Source organism: Topomyia yanbarensis, chromosome 2 (genome assembly GCF_030247195.1).
Source record: "Topomyia yanbarensis strain Yona2022 chromosome 2, ASM3024719v1, whole genome shotgun sequence".
NCBI lineage: Eukaryota > Metazoa > Arthropoda > Insecta > Diptera > Culicidae > Topomyia > Topomyia yanbarensis.
The window spans coordinates 107,036,545-107,056,598 of NC_080671.1; the positions used below are offsets into that span (position 1 = coordinate 107,036,545).

The following is a 20,054-nucleotide window of genomic DNA, read 5'->3' on the forward strand; positions in this document are numbered from 1 at the left end:
ATGGTTGCTTGTTTTACTGTTTTTGTTTCCGCAAGTCTGTGTATAAAGTGTATGTAGCGATGAATAAGTTTTTCGTACAATAATACTTCAACCGGATTTTGAAAGTATTAGCAAAAACAAAACAATGGATGTCTTTTCGAAATATTTTGATTCAAATTTGTTCGATTTGGTAGCGTATGGCATGCAAATCAGTGTATTAAAATAATTTCAAACAAATGTCAACCACGACTACGTTTAACAACTCCCATTGAGTCGGTCTAATTTTGGTCGTTTGTTCGAGAAAGTATGGTGAAATTTCGCTAATAACGCATTCAACGTTGACCTCTATCTCATGCGCTTGAAACCCCGTTGGCTGACTAAAATTTATTCATTACTTCGGAGCAAGATCGATGCCAATTGCGCCTAGAAATAAAAAAACATGTTTAATCCACCTAACAGTGTGATGAGACATTTCTTATAACTCTTATCACTCTTCGGATATTATATCGTTTGAGAACATTTAGAACTTGATGCTTCGCGATGTTTTTGATAACACATACTACATGGGATAGTGGCAGGACTCAGAGAATCGCTCATATCAGCATAGGACAACATCAGTGCTAGAAATCTCAAACCAAATCAATGGGAAAGCGAAAAAATAGCCCAAAACATAGACATACCAACGAATTATTGTTAATGCTCTGTTTATAAAATATCTATATTGTGTTGGGAAAACTGAATTTTCCTAAAGGGGTTATATATTGTACTGAGCCAAAAAAATCGAATTTTTTCAAATAGTTTATAATTTTCGCAAACTTATTAGGAAAAAATGTTCAATAAGTTTTCGTAATATTGTGTGGGAAAAAAGCTGAAAATTTCAGTATTTTCTCTATCTGCAACGTATAAACCCTTAAGTATACCAATTAATTGGTATACGAATTGGAATAGGTTCGCCAAATTTTGGAAGAGGTCTATGAAATAACCCCTTGAGAACTACCTAAAAATTGTTGTAGTTCGATGTAATAAAAAAATCTCCAAAAAAGAAATGTACCTATTAATGTGAAACACAGCGAATAATACATACAATAAAGACCCATTTTTATCAGTCTCATGGTGTATTTTAGGCTGACAAAATGGGGACATTGACTAAATCGGGCAATTTTTTTTCTTTATAATAAACTGAAGCTGTTAAAATATTCTTCTCGTCCCTTGATGTAGTCTGATAACTATTTCTGATTATGATGAACTTTTTATTTTCGAATATTTCGCATATCTTCATGATAAGGAAAACATGCTCAAGAAAGGATTTACTCGAATTCAGTCTTGTTCGTCTGCTAGAGCCCATCAAACATATAATCATATTTGGCTGATAAAATCGGGGTTTCAATGTGTTATAATAGCTCAGCATTCGAAGAAGTTTCTTTTGAACGAGTGTAGAACGACTTTGTTTCTACTTACTTGAAATCAGCGGCGTAGCCAGAAATTCGTTTTGGTGAAAATCGATCTTACTGTCCAAACGGCATAATTCCGAAACCGTAATTTTTGAAGTTTTAAAATTATGCAGAATTAATTTTTCAGAAAATAGTATCAGAGCTCGTGTCTTTAGCGAATATGTTGGGACTTTATTGTAGTCATGAATATTAACCTGAGAAAATTCACCATAAATACTTCTTGGACGATATACCGTCAAAATTATTTTATCAAATGATGCGCTGTTTAACGTTTGTAAAACTCATCGAAGATACTAAACCTCCGAAATTATCGGTTTCAAAATCATGCTATCTTGACCTTAAATTACTGTTTTTAAATATTTGGCCTATACAACAAAAATCAAATGCTCATCAAAATCGATCAGAACCTGCTAGAATCGAATGGAAATCGTCATTTTTCATAAATTTCTCTCTACATTCGGAAAGTGTTATCCTAGTTAATAATCATATTACGTTTTCGTCTCAACTCGACGCATTCCTAAAATAAAAACCTGTTTTAATCCACCTAGTGGTGCAATTGTGCTTGTCTCATTTGTCAGGACTAAGATTCCATGGCTGATTATGTTCAATACAATGGTGGAAATGAATATTACATGTTCAGTACGATTTGCACATACATACAATGGATCGACAGCCACGATCTTGAAATACTATGTGATACTGAATCATCGCTTGAAACCAGCGGCGGATCATGGAGAAGGATCCGGGAGGTCCAGGTCCTGCCAAAAATTTTCAACTTGTTAAGAAATTTTAAACTAGTTTTAATTTTAAAGTAGCAACCCCTCACTGCATACTTCCTCCGGGCCGGTATGATTGACGATTTTTGGAGTGATTGCATTACCTTTCTATATGAGAAAGGCAAAAATGTACCAAAGTCCAAAGAAGCCAATTTTTGTCAAACATCTCAATGTTTCATGCATTTTAAAGTCATTTGGCATCAAAAATACAAATTTGATTTTGAAAATTTTTCATTTCAGTTTATATGGGAATTTGCTGTGTGATTGCACTCTTCAACTCGTAACACCGGAACCGGAAGTCCAATCAATAAAAAATTCAATAGCAGCCGATGGGAAGGTTGTATCGTTCATTTGAGACTAACTTTGTGCAAATCGGTTCAGCCATCTCTAAGAAACAGAGGTCACATTTTTTTCCACATACACACATACACATACATACATACACACACAGACATTTTCCGATCTCGACGAACTCAGTCGATTGGCATATGACACTCGGCCCTCCGGGTCGGGATTAGATTGACGCATTTTAGAGTGAATGAGAAAGGCAAAACATTTTTAGCAAATGTTGAAAGTTATGCATTTTTTTGGTGAGCAGTTCTACCCACTTAAAAATATTTACATCTCGCAAGATGCACATAAAAGGAGCGTCATAATTCACTTCAATTTACATTCAAGAACATGTAAAAATGCGTTTTGTTCACAAGTCTACATCTCCATTCAGCCGAGTTCTACATCAAAAGAGACACAATATTTTATTTCACATCTCGAAACATGTCAAATTTCATTATTAGACAGCAAAATACGTCGCAATGTTGTTTACGTCAAATGTAATTTTCATTTTTTCTAAGTGTGTATGTTTCATAGACATTAAATCAATTTTAACTTCGCTTCCTATTAAATAAAGACCCTTATTACAGTACATCTCTACAAAAACGAGCTCAATTTGAAAAGAAATCTGAGGATTATGATTGATCACAGAACTCTGGAATTTTTATGTTTTCAGGCAGGAATTTGATATTGATGCAATTAGACAACTGTGAAATCAAAACCAATAGATCAGTTACATATCAGGACCCCATTCCGACAATTTATCAAAAGTCCTCATGATGTTTCAGATAATTGTTATTGTAATATTGAATTAAATCAGTCAGCATCAAAAAATTTTCAACTTCAATCCAATTTTTTTGTTGGGTGTGGTGGGGGGGGGGGGCTGTTGTATGGTGATAAACCCCAAAACTTTCTCTTGGCTACGCCGTTGCTTGTAGTTATTTATTTCGCTTTTCATTTTCCGATATTTTTCAGATCGATCCGATGGTTATAAGTTAGAAAAATTGCAGTCAGAAGGTTCGTACAAATGAACATTTTTGCACTGATAAGTTATCAAGTTCCTTCCAGACAACTTGGAAGTGTTCGGTGATTATTTCTAGCGGTTGTAGATAGTAAAATGAAATACAAAATTCGTTTTATCGAAATAATGTTTAGCTTATTTCAATGGATTATTATTATATTGAACAAAAAATAGGCGACAAAGAGTAATCAACAAACAACAAGCCATAACTTTTAAAGTATTCAAAATAGATATTTAAAGTCTTTAGTAAAGTTATTCGCAAAAGTAAGAGCTACAAATTTGCTGAAGACATCATTTCGATATAATCACTTCCAAGAAAATTTGTGAAAATATCTCACTCATAGGGGGATTAATCAGCAAAATCACAATACCAAAAGAAAGGGCATATTGCCTCCATTAAATTCACCGAAGATACTATTGACCTAAAATAAGCCGTTTTGGCATTAAAAATAGATTACATGTTTTTGGTCATATTTCTGGCAATGGGAAATGATAAAAATCTTTCGTCCGCATTTAATGTTAAATATCTCTTTTGATAATAGTCCGATTTCAACAATCTATAGCTTGTTCGAAAGGTATTCGTTAAAGCTGTCTAAAAACATATAAATTGCTTTCTTTATTGTCAATTTCGGCAGATAATTCAAAAAAACTGCAAAAAACGTCATTTTTACGCATTCAAGCATTCATATCTTGGAAACTAAACATCAGAATCAAAAACAAATTAATAGCGTTCATACTGTTTTTTAGTTCTTTCATTTAAAATTGGTTTGGATAAGATCGGTTCAGCCATTGCTGAGAAACACGAATGAGAATTTGTCCGTTACGTACACACACACACAGACACACACACAAACACAGACATTGTCCCAAATCGTCGAGCTGAGTCGATTGGTATATAAGACTCGGCCCTCCGGGCCTCGGAAAAAATCTTGAAAGTTTGAGCGAATTCTATACATTTCTTTTATAAGAAATGTAAAAACATATTTGTTTTAATTAGTTCGTCAAGGAAAATATTCCCATAACAAAAGGCTCATGAAATAAAGAACAAAAGTTGAGTGTTTTTTTCAACAAATGTATAAACTTCTGCTCATATGATTCTATTCTCATGTGTTTCGGTACAAAAACATGTTTTATTGCCCTAAAGGTTAAAAATGTGAAAATGCTTTCTGATATGACAGTGAGATTTTTGTCCGGGTACTGCGATAAGTTACCGAAACAAATAAGCTGCTGTCGAGTATGGGGTGTTCATAAACCTCTATTTATCCTGTTCAAAAAGTTTATTCTCATGGGTTCAAGAATGTATGGCTCTTTCATTAATGCTTATTAAACATTCATTGATCCAGTCCATTGTATCAGTAATGCAATAAATTGGGTTATTGTGTGTTAGAATCAATATATTTAGTTCGATCAAATGAAGGAAACATTCGACTCTCTTATTTAAAAAAGTCAGACAATAAATCTTTATTTCGCACTTAGGTGTAATGGGTAGTGTTTACAATATGAAGTAGTCAGCCGGAAACAACCAATAAAAAGAACAGTTACTATCATCGAACAGGGATAAAACGTAGACCGGTAAAATGTGTTTTGTTTTTAATATGGCTATTTCCATCTTTGTTTCGCGATTTAAATCGTAACACTAGTCAGCATCGCCAGTATTAACACTGTATTAAAATTAAAGTCACAATATTGCAAAATTTAGAAAAGTACTAAATCTAGATATTGGTTAAGATAACTAAATTAAAAACTTTTTTAATTAAAATTTTAACGGACCAGCTGTTCGGATTAAATCAAGAGAACGTTTTTTCGCAACGGTGGAACTTGTACCTACAAAATTAAATTATCAAATTAAAAGTTTCGTGATGTATGAAACGATGTTCCAGTAGGTTGTCTTTATCATGTTGGCAGCAAAGCACACTGAGGACATAACAAACTGAGCAAACGTCACCTTCTCGCTGCTACCATGCTTATGTCCGTTGTTCATTCGTCCCTGTTTCCTACTATGTACTACACAGTGATGCAATTGCATGTTTTTCCGACATTCCAACAAACACCAGAAGTGTGTTAATATGATTTATTTATGAGATCGTATAGTCCAAGGTACGTAAGTATTACCTTCTTTTCTCCCCTTGTTCGCCTGCTCCGGCGAGACAGTGCATCTATTTTCTGAGCTGCTCAGCAAACGGGTGAAGGTGCGGAAATGCACTCCATTTCCAACATGTTCACACACATTTCGAGTAGCTCGAAGAAATATCTCAATGCTTCGTGATATGTTTTGGAAGCTTATAGCAAGAAGGGAAGGGGCACAGGATTATCAAATCGTGGTGATATCCTGCAGTACAGTAAAGTGGGGTATCTTTGTTCATTGTATGATGTTTAAGAGTATTCAAAAAAAATCTATCGAAATCGTGATGTACTTTGATTTTCGTTTAAGTCCCCAATATCGTTCAATTCAAAACATCTCAACGTCAACGTTGAACTTCTGAAATGATTGTTAACATCAAACCCGGAAATGTAATTTATTCGTCACACATGATCGATTATTTTATTGTACAAAATGGTCGATCATGTGTAACGAATAAATTTCGTTTCTGGGTTTGATGTTAACAATCATTTCCAAGTTCAACGTTGACGACCCTTCGAAAGGACTTGAATAGTAAAAACGGATCTGCATAATCGCTTACATGAGAAACAATAGGTTACTTTGAAAAATCTGTTGAACCAAACATCCGTTACTTCCGATTGTTAATATATTAGCAAACCATTTCGTCATCGAACAGGTTATGAAATATGTCATCCAATCACGTCTTTTTAGCTCTATGTAATTATCTGTACAGCTCTATTCGAAGGTACCCCGTTTTAGGGTACTGTCCGTTCACAACTCCCTGCCGCTTCTGCCACGCTGTTAGCATGATCGGCAGTCTACTCTCGGTGGGAGAGTGTTTTCTTTTGATTTAATCCGATTTATGTGCCCCTCTCACTCAGCAGCTCTCGAGTAGCGTGTTTGCCTATTTGCCTTCCTATCCACTTGCATTAGTGACGAAATTTAAAACAAGAATTCTAACGCTCCGATTTATCCTCGAAGGGCTACCAGTGAATGAAAATAAATGGGACGAAACAAAGCACAAGACATAAGTACAGCTGGGAAACAACATAATTAAGCGAATTGGGATAAGATGCTTTCGTGTGCTTTTCACTCAGCTGATGTTTGTTGACGTTGCAGTTGATGCTGACAAGACAGGTACTAACTGTCCGTTAGCTGTGCCAGTCATCAGAAAGAACTCGAATATAGTGTTGATTTTAAAATTTTGGAAATATAGTCAACTTAGAATAGATTAAAATTTCCTGTACACGGAATACATACTCACAAACTAAGCTATTACCACAGATAACAGACGTTTAGGCTCGATTTGAATCGTGTGTAAATACCCGCTGGTGAAATTCCGAATAAATCAGACATCTGAAACACGTTTGGCAAACGTTTGTAGATGGCGCAGTGATCACTACAATGCAGTTAGAGTGCAGCTGTCAAACACGTGTAGCAAACAGTTGCGCAGATGGCAATAGTGAAACACGGATTTTCAACGTATATCAATTTGAAAGTTTACACGTGTTTTTGAAGAAATTTTGTTCTAGCCTAAACGTCTGTTATCTGTGCTATTACCAAGTATCTAGAATTTTATTTTTGAAATTTCAGACTAAAAAGATGTGATCTATTTAGAATATAATTAGGGTTGTTAATTCGAATATTGAGATATTCAGCCCCTGTGTAGAAATGCTTTAGGCATACCACAGGAACTTCAACTATCGGGGGACTAGACATGTGCGCCGATGTATTTTTGATCGGCGTCAGCGTAGGATGCATTTTTAATCGGAAGCGGCGTCGTTGATAACGTAACGCCGCACAGTGGTGTAACTATACCAAATCCATGGTCAAAATTATTTCACATGCTTTTAAGCTTTTTGCCTTTCTCATATAGAAAGGTTATGCAATCACTCTGAAAAACGTCAACCTAATCCCGGCCCGGAGGGCCGAGTGTCATATCCCATTCGACTCAGTTCGTCGAGATCGGAAAAAGTCTGTATGTGTGTGTGTATGTATGTATGTGTGTGTATGTGTGTGTGTGTATGTGTGTGTATGTGTGTGTGTATGTATGTGCGTATGTGTCAAATAATGTCACTCATTTTTCTCAGAGATGGCTGGACCGATTTGCCCAAACTTAGTCTCAAATGAAAGGTGCAACCTTCCCATCGGCTGCTATTGAATTTTGGATCGATCGGAATTCTGGTTCCGGAATTACGGGTTTCAGAGTGCGGCCACACAGAAATTTCTAATATAAACTATAGGAAAAATTAAAAATAGAATTTTTATTTTTGATGCTAAATGTGTTCAAGGTGCATGAAACGTCGAGATTTGATGCAAACTCGAAAAAAATTTGACGACGATTCACTTTTTTGGATTTTGGCACATTTTTGCCTTTCTCATATAGAAAGGTTACGCAATCACTCTGAAAAACGTCAACCTAATCCAAATTTTTTTTTCGACTCGCATAAGGTTTCTGGATTTTAACAGGGGCGTAGTTGATGGTTTACGGAGAGGGATTACACCCCCCCCCCTTATGTTCACTCCCCTCCTTTAAAAATCTCCTTAAATCACCCTTCAGACCACCACCCCATCCAGCCTTTATACCCCTCCCTTTCAACCCCATCATCTTTAAACCACCACTATATCACAAAGCATACCAATTTAAGCTGGGGAGTCGTTCGTTCATGGGACTTTCGCCCTCCTCACATACCCACCCCCGCATGACAAAATGAGTTAGCAAGCAGATAACATTGATCTAATGCTGATTAGGCTAATGAAGTATGATATTTTTTTGTTTCAAGTGTTTCACCGTCGACACGTAGCTCATCAAGTTCGTGGCTGGCATGCCATTGTGTATAAGTGCAAAGTGTACTAAGAATGTAATGGACATTTCCACAATTATGTTGAACATAAAAAGCCTCCGTGCCATAGTTTAGAGAAATGAGAAAGGCACAATTGCACCGCTAGGTGGATTAAAACAGGTTTTTATACGATAACAAGTGATGGAAAATGGTTTTAGACAATTTATGACCAAAATATGAAAATATTAAACCTCCTTGCAGTGTGATGCAAAGCCGAAAATAAACGAATTCCACGAGCATTATTATTTTTTCAATGTAAACGTGTTTTTACAGTAATCTATCAGTTTAAGGAGACCTCGCATTGAGATTTAGTCTGTTTCAGCTCTTTTCATAAATTAAAACATTTTGTTTCAAGTTCATATGTTTATTTTGCTTTTCTGGTTTTCTTCTATTATTCAAGTTTTTGTAAATTCTATAATAGAAGTCTATCCAAGTGATTATCGTATTCAATCTGGATTATTCACGTTAACTTGCAATCCAAAGACAAGGAACTGGAATGAGAAGATTGCGTAATTTGTTTGATACTTCGCTTACGTTTCCAAGGCAGCTTGTGTACGTTACGTTTCATATAGCAAGGTTAGTGGAAGTTATATTTCACACTCTTTTATATGGCTATCGTGGTCATAATAGCTCAATTTGGTTAATGGACGCAATCTAACAAAAAATAAGGGATGATCCATAAATGACGTAGCATTTTTGAGTGATTTTTAACACCCCCCTCCCCCATCGTAGCATTTCGTCACAAACCTCTAAATACCCTCCTGGTAATTACGTAGCTTGACGGTAACTCTGCCCCCCCCCCTTTTCCCCGTAATTTTTTTAAAAATTCTATTCTATTCCCCTTTAAAAAAGCTACGTAGCATGACATGACCCCCTACCCCCCTGTCCTCACACATCATCACAAAATACAAAACTCTCCCCTCCCCCATATAATGCTACGTCATTTATGGATGATCCCTAATATGGGGGACTCAATCTAATCATTGTTGTCATATAAGCTTGAGCTTGAGCTTATGCAACCACCCCTGGCCGCTACTCCGTTATCGATCTGGACCAGCTGAAGTTGCACAGGGAATAAGTAGATGATTAAGCTTGGGAGTAGCGAAACATCTTTCAATGTGCAACTCCTGGTAATCCTAAATTGTTTACTGATCAATACCGGTGCCGGCCAGGCCCTAACGTAGATCGCGGGAGAAAAGTGAAGGAATGGTTAGTCTGATACTTGCTTTTGCTAGAGGTCGTATATACTACTGCGCACTCCACAAGTATCCCGGGAGGAGCATATTTGTTAGTAAGTATAAAAGTTGGATACTACTTCTTCTTTACCGACGCCAGAGAGGTGACTTCACTTCTGGACTAGATATCGATCCATCAATTCATGGACCGGGGACCAACGGCTTTTTGTCCCTTCTGAAGGAAGACGTCACCACATATTTTTTCACCTCAGAAAAATCTCAATGACCTTGGCTGGAATTGAACCCAGGCCAACTGGAATGAGTGGCGGTCACGCTTACCACTCAACCACTGGCGCTGTCTCAAATTATTCTTTTAAATAAATAGCCCCAATACTGATTTTTTAAATTGTATTCTCTTAAATTTGTGCAAAAAACACGACATTTTCATACAGCTGTAAAAACCGAATGGGATTGATTGGGAATGTTTTCTTCGTGGAACAGTGGAACAGTGAGAGGACACTCCAAATAATCTTCTCCTTTTAACAGATTTACCCGACATTGTCCGACAAGGGTACTTTTTTTACTAACGAATATGTCGAAAATTAAAAAAGTGAGCACTTTTATAAAACCTAACCAAAAATGACAAAGAAAAGCTAAAACTGACCCCAATTGATTGTAGTTGCTGGAGTTATGAAAAGCACAATCTTCATTTATATATTAACTTTGAGTAATTAGTTTTTGAGCAATAATGGCTTTCAAGCTAATAAAATGTGTAAAAAACACTGATTTCAAATAATTGCATACAAAAATTATCAAACAAAAACGCTTTTCTTTTTAAGCAAAACATTAGAGTATATTTCGAAGAACAATTTAAGCTGAAAATATATACAAATAAACAAAAACAATATTTTTTCTATTTTGGCCTGGATTTGAAGTTAGTTATGCCTCTATGCGTCGTTTACAGCTCGTCGCTGTTGTGCTATCTTATGACAAACGCCATTTTGGGGTAAACTGAGTTAGATATGCAACATTACTAAACTGAAAATTCTCTACAAAATGGCGTTTTCAGAATTTTGAAATTTTGCTTGGTTACTGAGGTATAGCGAAAAAAGTGATGAGAAATTGTCAGTTTTTTGCTTTAAATCATTGTATCTTGGGATTCGCTTAAGTAATATTGAAGTTATAGATGTTTTTATATGTAAAAATGTCTGAGGAACACAATGGCATAATAATTTTCAAAATAAAAATACATGTATTGCGAGAAATATGCAGTTTTACTTTTAAATTGGCAATATTTCATGTTTGGCAACACTGTAATTAAAAATTACTATTTTTTCTAGATTGCTTGCTCAATTTCCTTCAAAATGCATCTCATCGATTGATTCTAGGCCGAATAAAGCCGAAGATATTAATAAAAGTTAATAATTGATGCTTTTTTTCTATGGAAAATTTTCCATGTACAATTATGACACGCCATACAAATTTTTATGTTTTCGCGTGTAGTTCCGCGAATACGCATTGTCATTCGTCCTCAGTACAGTACATTCAATCAATGTAAAAAAAATGTCAAGTGAGGATTTGCTTACGTAAAAATTAATGCTGAACACGAGTATTGTGTTGATTTTTCGATATTCTTGGTTTTGAAAAAAAATGCGGACATCAACATGATACGCTTGGAGGTACGATAGGTCAGCCATTTGGGGGCATTATAGGACACTGCCACAATGTAAATTTGAATTATTTTGAAAGGAAATCGCGCGAAAAACGCCAAAACGAAGCGAAGAGGACATAAAGAATGCAATTGCATCGTGTGAAAGGAAAGTGCTCGTCTTTAATGAAAGCCCGTCAAATATTTCGCGCGAATTAACAATATAATAATTTATGGAATTGTTGAAAAAGATAATCGAAAAAACATGATCCGAAAAAAGAAGGCAAAGGAATTCAAAAAAAAGCTCCGAAGCACAAACGTGTTCGTCGAACAGCTAAGCAACCATGTGAACCGGAATGCACAACTTCAATGCCACACTCTGGCGATGACGAGGACACCGAAGAAGTCATTTTTAAGTACAAAACCAGACGCAGGTGCTGAAAAAACATGTTTTTCAACATTTCCTTCCAGAGTGCTTTTTTATAAAAATCAGTAAAAAAATTCCATCGCACGAGTTCGCCAAAGAAAACTGACCTACTTGACACCATTCTACTCTACATGTACAGAAGGCTATTTTTTCATTTAAACATTTATTATTCGTTCGATACCAAAAGTTGTATAGAAATAATGCAAAATTCAGAATACACACCCTTTTGCTGGACTTGAGCAGTTTTTACCTTAATTATGGCCCTAAAATAGCCGAAAAACGTAGCACAAAAGGACGAATCTGATGTGCCAATGTGTTATTAACCAACCCTGGTTAATGTGCGCTTTATAATACGGTGCCGAACCTTGTTGGAACTTCCATGTTCTGCAGCCGAAATATTCGAAAGCCCATCTCTCTACAGCCGCTTCCAAAACATGTTCCCGATGAAAAGTCGCAATAATTTTGACCCCAGACTCGATGAAAACGATAGGAGAGCGTCCATCGGCGGAAAGTGCTATCCACACCTCTATTTGTGCATTATGGTGGCCAACCGATGGCTCAAATTATCGTAAGTGAGCTCAGTTTGGTAAACACGACCATGTTTAGGGTTTGTGAAGTGTTCACTCTGGATTTTTCACTGTTTTACACGATATTTGAAAATTAATTACGTCCAGTCAAACGCAATGAAATCTTTGCTCTATTTATTAAGAAAAAACTCTTTTCTTCGTTTAATCTGAGGTGGTAATGTTCCCGGTGAAATGTCAACAATAGAATAAGCTATGATCAGTGCACATTTGACGCAGATCTCAAGGGCAGTTTGGCAGATGTGCCGAATTAAATCTGGTAACGCTTTATATCTGCCACACTGTAGTTTGTGAGATGCGAAGAAAATTTCTCCAGAACTGTTTTACCGTAAAATCGTATCTTTGATCTTATGTGAAACTTGTTTTACTAAATGTTTGATAAGGTTAGTGCAGGCATTGCATTTATCGGTCATATGGATAAATGCGTCCGGATAATTTGCTACTGCGACAATAAAAACTCACATTTTCACACGAAAAGTTATTGGTACTCACACAACTTCTCCGGATAAATACAACGTGTTATTTCTTCGGATAAATAAAACCGCCGGAGAATGAGCGAATGAGTTTATCACGGTATCCTTTTTGCGCTCGCTGCCCTGCTGTCGCTATTCCAAAACACAAAAAAGTCTGTTGTACTTCTTGCCGCTTTTCTTTGAAATTAAGTGTATATTTAGACGCTTTCATTGTTTTCCACGAAATTAAAATATTATCAAATAAATTTTATCCGGAAAATTATTCTCACGCTATTTGTGGAGACGGAGAATTTTGCGGCTCATCTTATCTCGGAAAAGTTGGACATCGGATAAGCCGCTTCTTGCGTGAGTGAGAGATAATTACAATGTCTGGATTGAAGTAAACAGGTCTATTATGCCACCCTTAAGCAAAAATAGCAAAATTTCACCATTCGACACTATGATCTCCGCACCAACTACTCTAATTTATTGTTATATTAGTTTAGAAATTAGTACCCATTTCATTTTTTGTTGAAAACATCTTGATACAAGTATTATTGAACATTTTTCAAAGATACCTATATTCTAGTTTTTTTCTTTCACTCAGGGTAAAATGCCCCCGGTTAAAGTGTAATGTGCCCCACAACAAGAGGATAATATGCCCCACAGCGATCGGTAAGTATGCCCCACAACAATGGGTGGGGCGTTTTAGCCGGTGATAAGCTGTTGTGAATGCATGAATAATTCTACACGCATACATAGTCAGGGGCGGCGAAACACTTTACGCCCGAGTGGGTAGAAAGCATAGGGTGAGGGGTCCATTAGTAAGGATTTTTTCCCTTTTCGCAATGCACACGCTTACATAACATTCACATTAAATCACGTTTGTTTATGCAAATGGAATTGTGGTACATCGATGTTTTCAAATGTGTGTAGTGCGAGATACATGTGTTGCACATCTAAATTTTTTGAAATGGATCAAAATTTCGAGTGGGTAATTACTCACTCGGTTATTTTCGAGTGGGTAGTACTACCCATACTACTCACGCTTTCCGCCGGCCCTGTACATAGTTTTAAGCCAACCTAAAAACTAAGATAGTAACTATAATATTCTAGTAAGCTACTTGAAATAGTTTTATCAAATCTGACTGTTTCTAATTGGTTGTAATTTTATTGGAAAAAGTGAGAGCTTACATCAAAGAAGCTCTTTTGAAAGTTGTGTGTAAATTGTTGTTTTGCAACATATTAAAAATACCAAACTAACTTAGTACATTGATTTCATGAAACGATACTGATATCAGTCATTTTTACTTTTTAGATAATCCAGGAATCCTTGGAATTGAAAAGGGGCATTTTGCCCCGGTGTGACGTATTATACCTTTTTACCCTACTTCTTCTAGAAATTTAATTCTAAGGGCGCTCAATTTCTAAAGTTATGCTGAAAATTTTCTGTATGTGTTTGATTAATTCAAATAATCCCGTGTACATATAAACATAAAAACATTCCGCTTTAATTAAATTAAAAATTTTTTGTAACAGTTAACGTTTGTGTCAATAAAACTACAAGAAATCTAAAGTTTTTGTTGTTTGATGGTTACTTTTGACTGCCCCAAAAAAATTATAGAACGTATAATTATGGGACAAGTTGTAGTTTGTTTCCGGGACCTCAAACTTTGAGTCAACGCAAGAAATATTTGATAGCAGCAAATACAAAAAAATATTTGTTTTCATTTCAGATACATTAACGGAAAAAAGAGTCCCAAGACAGCAGTTGAAAGTCGTGATTGCATTGGCATCGTTAAACGTTATCATCTGTGCAATGAACAGGTTAGTCTAGAATCCAATAGTCCAAGAAAGGGGAATACCTCTCCTGTTGCAAGCCATTTAATTTGTACGTTTTAACTATCTTCATTTAAAACCGGATGCCTGAACCTATTCAAAGAACTGTATATAAAACCCTTCTTCTGCTCAATTAAATTTCCGGCAAATCTTCTGTTGGCTAACCGGCTTTCAATCGTATAATCCAATTCGGTCGAAGTGGCGGTCAATCGAAGCATACTAAAATTGAAATTAATTCTGCATCGTAAATCAAACAAAACCTTTCGTTTCCCTTTTCAGGAATGCCCGGATCCGGTTGTGGATTTTCGTGAACAGCAGTGCACTAGCTTCAACAATCAAACCTTCCAGGACAAACGCTACATCTGGGAGGCATTTATCAAAGGTACGCCCAATCGATTCATGATTATTCAAATCAAGCAGATATACCTACGTGTATGAGTATTGTATTGCCATGAATGAATATTGTATTAACTTTTTTTTTTCATCTCGTCCCCCATCCTTTTGAAGATGATGCCGAATGTGAACTGAACTGTAAACCGATCGGGATGCGTTACTTTGCTACGCTGAACAAAACCGTAATCGATGGAACGTCGTGCTCCAAGCCAACCGAGTACTTCCGGCGGAATAACAGCGGCAGGGGAATCTGCGTGGAGGGCATTTGCAAGGTATGTGGGTGAATGTCTTTTGCTTGTATGTTGCACTGTGATGTCGAGAAAGGACGTTAGATAGGACTTGGTACGTTCTGTGATAAAGTTTTTCATTCGTTTGCGAATGGAAGGCAAAGTAATACATACGCCGGTCGTGAGATGGAGATATCTTGGAACAGTGATATGTAGTATGAATTTCCATATATGACTTTTTCATTACGGATACACTAAATTTATTGTTACTGACAGGTGTCTCATTCTCGAAAACTAGATTTGAAGTTGTGTGATTTTCCAGAGAAGAAGACGATCTAGCGGAATGTGATTTCTCTTTTACACGTATACACGTATACCCTAATCTGATTAATGTTTTATGCATCTGTGTGATTGATTCCCGTCCAACACAATGGCTAATTGTGATATCCTTAAAAGTATCTACTTTACAGTACAAAATACCTTTGTTATATCATCAAGTAATTTTGGTTTTTATAAATAAAATTAAACCAAATTAGTGGTTAATTTCAGGGTTTCTAGACGATATCCTTTGCTTAAGTTATATTACAGCTAGATAAAAATCTGACTAAAAGTCTTTCTTACGTAAATGTTAGTGGTATTCATGGTAATTATTGATAACCCGAGATAACTAGGCGTCGTTTTGTTCAGAACTATAATAATTAACAGTGTTAATGTGTTATGGAAAATTTCTTCGATAAGTACTACCATCACGTGGAAGAACTAACATAAGACACGGATTTACATTTCAATCAATTTGTAAATCGTTCCGCAAGATATGTAAAACATATCAGACAAGTAAAAGCACTAAATTACGGCATTTTTATCTCCGCGGTAAATAAAAGGAAGCACCCGACAAACAAACAAACAGTCCCACATTTAACCTAGAAAGCATGATTAAGCATCAAAGACAGCTTCCATAATCCGCCATTAATTAAGCAGGAATGATAACTCATGCTTCGATTAATAAATTACCATTGGTTTCGCTTTCAATCATTCCACAATTCCGCTGGATGGCGGTGCAGATTTTCCTCCCAAGAGGGCATCACTAGCCACAGTAATGCGTGTGATGATGGTTTTGAGGAGAAGAAAAAAACAGAAGCTGAACTGATCCATTTAGACGGTAATTGGATTAAGAATCATTGGAGGACCGAATGAATGGACAAAACAAAAACTAAACCGATACTCGTGCCCCACTAATTGATAAAACTTGTGGCCGCATTGAACAGCTGATCCCAAGATCAATTGAAGAGGAAATCATTCGCTGGATGATTTGCGATCAGTTACTGCAATGAGCCTTTAATAATTAGAAATCATTAGGTTCGGATAGGAAAAAGATTACAGCGATCTTTGACAACGGTGGTATTTTTTATTTGCGTCGAATAGGTTCCAAAAAATGCATATAACATATGAAGTATTTAATTAGAGTAAGTGATATGCAAATCTGGAAAAAATTCTCATAGGACCTAAGTAACAATGAGAGATTATCTTTGTTTACTTTCTCCTCTGTTGATAACTCGGTCGGGTTTACCCTTTCCCCTTTACTTCTTTGCATAATGAGAAGTTGGGTTCAACTGTTTCGTGTTCCACTCATCAGTAACTGACACGAACTTGTTGCCAGTTAGACGATCTTTACATAATATTCTAGTCTACACAATCCTCTTTCGGCTTGTGTTAGTAAATTAATGGAAAGTGTTAATGTGATACCGTAACCCAAAGAGTACGTAAAGAAAATGGGGTTTCAATCTTACTTAGGTTCCATTGAAAATGTTACACAGAAATGCTGTATTGTCGCGCCTATAATAAAATCTCACATTGTACGCGCCCTAAATATAGCCGCAGTTGCTCTGCCAGCCGATTGGACTGGAGCCACTAGACAATGAGACAGTCGAACATAAGCAAACTATAGGGTAATAAGCTGTCTCTATTGCAAATGAAAGCAACGGGTTTTTTCTTGCATTGTTTGTTTATTTTTCTACCTGCTATGCGCTTTTCGAAAGCTCCAAGGAATAATCTTCCTATGAATTCATATAGGCGGCTGTCACGTGCCTATCTGATGTGAGCTTTCCTATAATCGCATATCGAGCGATTATTCTGCAAGGCACAATATACATGATACTTCTGGGAATAAGAGTCAGGGAAGGAAGGGTGGACAAAGATGGCCGGGGAGAAAGTTATTAACTTTCAGCTTTAGGCATCGGGAGATCAACGGCATAGGTTACAGACTCGGCTGGCCTTCATCAGGAAGAATTATGTACTGGAACCGCTGGATGTTCCTCCTCGAGTCTGCAGGGGTTCCTCCAGAGGATTTCGTAGTACAGCTCAGATGCGGATCGGAAAGACTTAGAGTTGCGCGTGTGGTTTGTACGTAGTGTCCCGTGTTTGTTGGCTCATTCGACAGAGATGTTTGGTGTCGCCTTGGAGTCGCATGAAACTTTCGTGGGTGTATGATACAGGCGGAAGAGGGCACTTCTGAGAAAGATAGAAAAAAGGGGTAGTTAAATTTGTATATTGATGGTTTTTAGGAAAGTGTATACGAGGGACATATAGAGAAGATCACGGCTTGCCAGAACATCTCGAACCGGGACATTGGGTGGTCTTCATCGGGCTCGGAGGGTGTCCATGAGCCGAGACCTGGCGGAACTGTACTCGGTGCACGCCCAGACAATATGCTCGATATCGTGCTTGCCGTCGCCACATGCGCTGATCCAGCGTGTAATAGTTTGCCATGAGTCGGGACATCACACGAATGAAGTCACGACCCACATCCATCCCCTTGAACCAAGGTTTCGTCGATACCTTAGGGATTATCGAATGTAGCCACCTTCCGTGTGCACCATTGTTCCACGAAGTTTGCCAACTTTCGAGGGTTTTCTGATGAGTAATACTGAAAAATTCATGGAAGCAAATTGGTCTTTCATAAACGTGACCTTCTAGGGCATCCACCTTAGCTAAAGAGTCCGCCTTCTCATTGCCCGGAATGGAGCAATGAGAAGGGACCTACACCAAGGTAATATGGAAAGATTTGTTTTTTTTCTGGCACTCAGTACCTCCCGTATTTTCTCCAAAAAATACGAGGAGTGCTTTCCATGTTTCATCGAGCGAATAGCGTCAATAGAACTCAGGCTGCCCGAGACGATGAAGTAATGGTCTGCGGGTAATGTGTCAATGACTCCAAGGGTATACTGAATAGCAGCTAGTTCTGCGGCGTAAACTGAAGCAGGGTCACTGAGATTGGAAGAGGTGGTAAACTTTAGATTGAAAATACCGAAGCCAGTGGACCCTTCGAGGTTTGATCCATCAATATAAAACATCTTAGAAAGGTCGACTTGTGGGCGTATGTGGTCCGGAATTCCACAAATCTCGTCTTTCATGGATGTGTCAAATAAAACAGTAGATTCAGAAGTATTTATGAAATTTACACGGTTGGGATTGTAAGAAGAAGGATTAATATTCTGCGCCATGTAGTCAAAGTACAGGGATATTAAACGGGTCTGAGAATTGAGCTCAACAAGCCTTTCGAAATTTTCAATCACCCCCGGGTTCAAGATGTCGCATCGAATGAGCAATCGATATGAGAGTTCCCAAAATCGAGTCGAACTAGACCCCTAGATATTTTACTATGAAGACCTGAGCGATAGTTTGATAGTTAATAGAAGCTGTAGTTGTGCTGGCTCACGCTTCCTAGAAAATACAACTAGCTCAGTTTTCTCCGTGGAGTATTCGATACCCAGCTTAATAGCCCATGCAGACAAATTGTCCAAGGTATTCTGTAATTGTCCTTGTAGATCGACAGCTTTGGGTCCCGTAACAGAAACCACGCCATCGTCTGCAAGTTGTCTTAACGTGCAGGAATTGTCAAGACATTCATCAACGTCGTTGACATAGAAATTGTATAACAGGGGGCTTAAACATAAGCCCTGGGGAAGAACCATGTAACTAAATCGTGATGTCGATAAGTCACCATGCGGAAAATGCATGTGGTTTTCCGACAACAAGTTTTGTAAAAAGTTGTTTAAAGTCGCTGAAAGACCATGCTGGTGCAGCTTCTCTGACAGAATGTTGATAGAAACTGAATCAAAAGACCCCTTTATATCTAGGAACACTGATGCCATCTGCTCTTTGCTAGCATAGGCCATTTGAATTTCAGTTGTTGCAAGACGCAAGACAATCGTTCGTCCCTTTGCCTTTGGGAAAGCCAAATTATGTGTCTGACAGTAAGCCATTTGCTTCGACCCAATTGTCGAGGCGGAATAGGATAATTTTCTCGAACAACTTCCGGATACAGGATAGCATTGCGATCGGTCGATACGAATTGTGGTCGGAGGCTGGTTTTCCTGGTTTTTTGGATGGCGATGACCTTCACTTGCCTCCAATCGTGTGGGACAATATTAGCCTCAAGAAACTTATTAAATAAGTTCAACAAGCGTCTCTTGGCAGAGTCTGGCAGATTCTTGAACAAGTTGAATTCATTCTGTCTGGCCTTGAAGCTTTATTGTTAAAGGACAAGAGAGCAAGTGAGAACTCCACCATCGAAAAAGGTGTTTAGTTCGCGTTATCGTGAGGGGACGCGGCGCGGTAGATTATCTGTGCCGGGGCGGAATCCGGACAAACCTTCTTGGCGAAATCGAATATCCAACGACTTGAATATTCCACGCTCTCATTAGTACTGTTTCGGTTTCGCATACGTCGGGCTGTTCCCCAAAGAGTGCTCATCGATGTTTCTCTCGTTAGTCCGTCAACGAACCGGCGCCTGTAACTACGTATTGTCG

General features: G+C 37.4%; 1 protein-coding gene across 1 annotated transcript in view; it reads left to right on the forward strand.

Moving 5' to 3' along the window:
• The first annotated feature begins 14,529 nt into the window (after nt 1–14,529).
• Nucleotides 14,530–20,054, forward strand: part of LOC131679141 (A disintegrin and metalloproteinase with thrombospondin motifs 7-like) — a 194,687-nt gene continuing 189,162 nt past the window's right edge. The window contains exons 1-3 of the mRNA XM_058959735.1: nt 14,530–14,614; nt 14,906–15,008; nt 15,134–15,291. Coding sequence (XP_058815718.1) covers nt 15,172–15,291 — 120 coding nt within the window. The 5' untranslated portion in view covers nt 14,530–14,614; nt 14,906–15,008; nt 15,134–15,171. The remainder of the gene's footprint in view (nt 14,615–14,905; nt 15,009–15,133; nt 15,292–20,054) is intronic.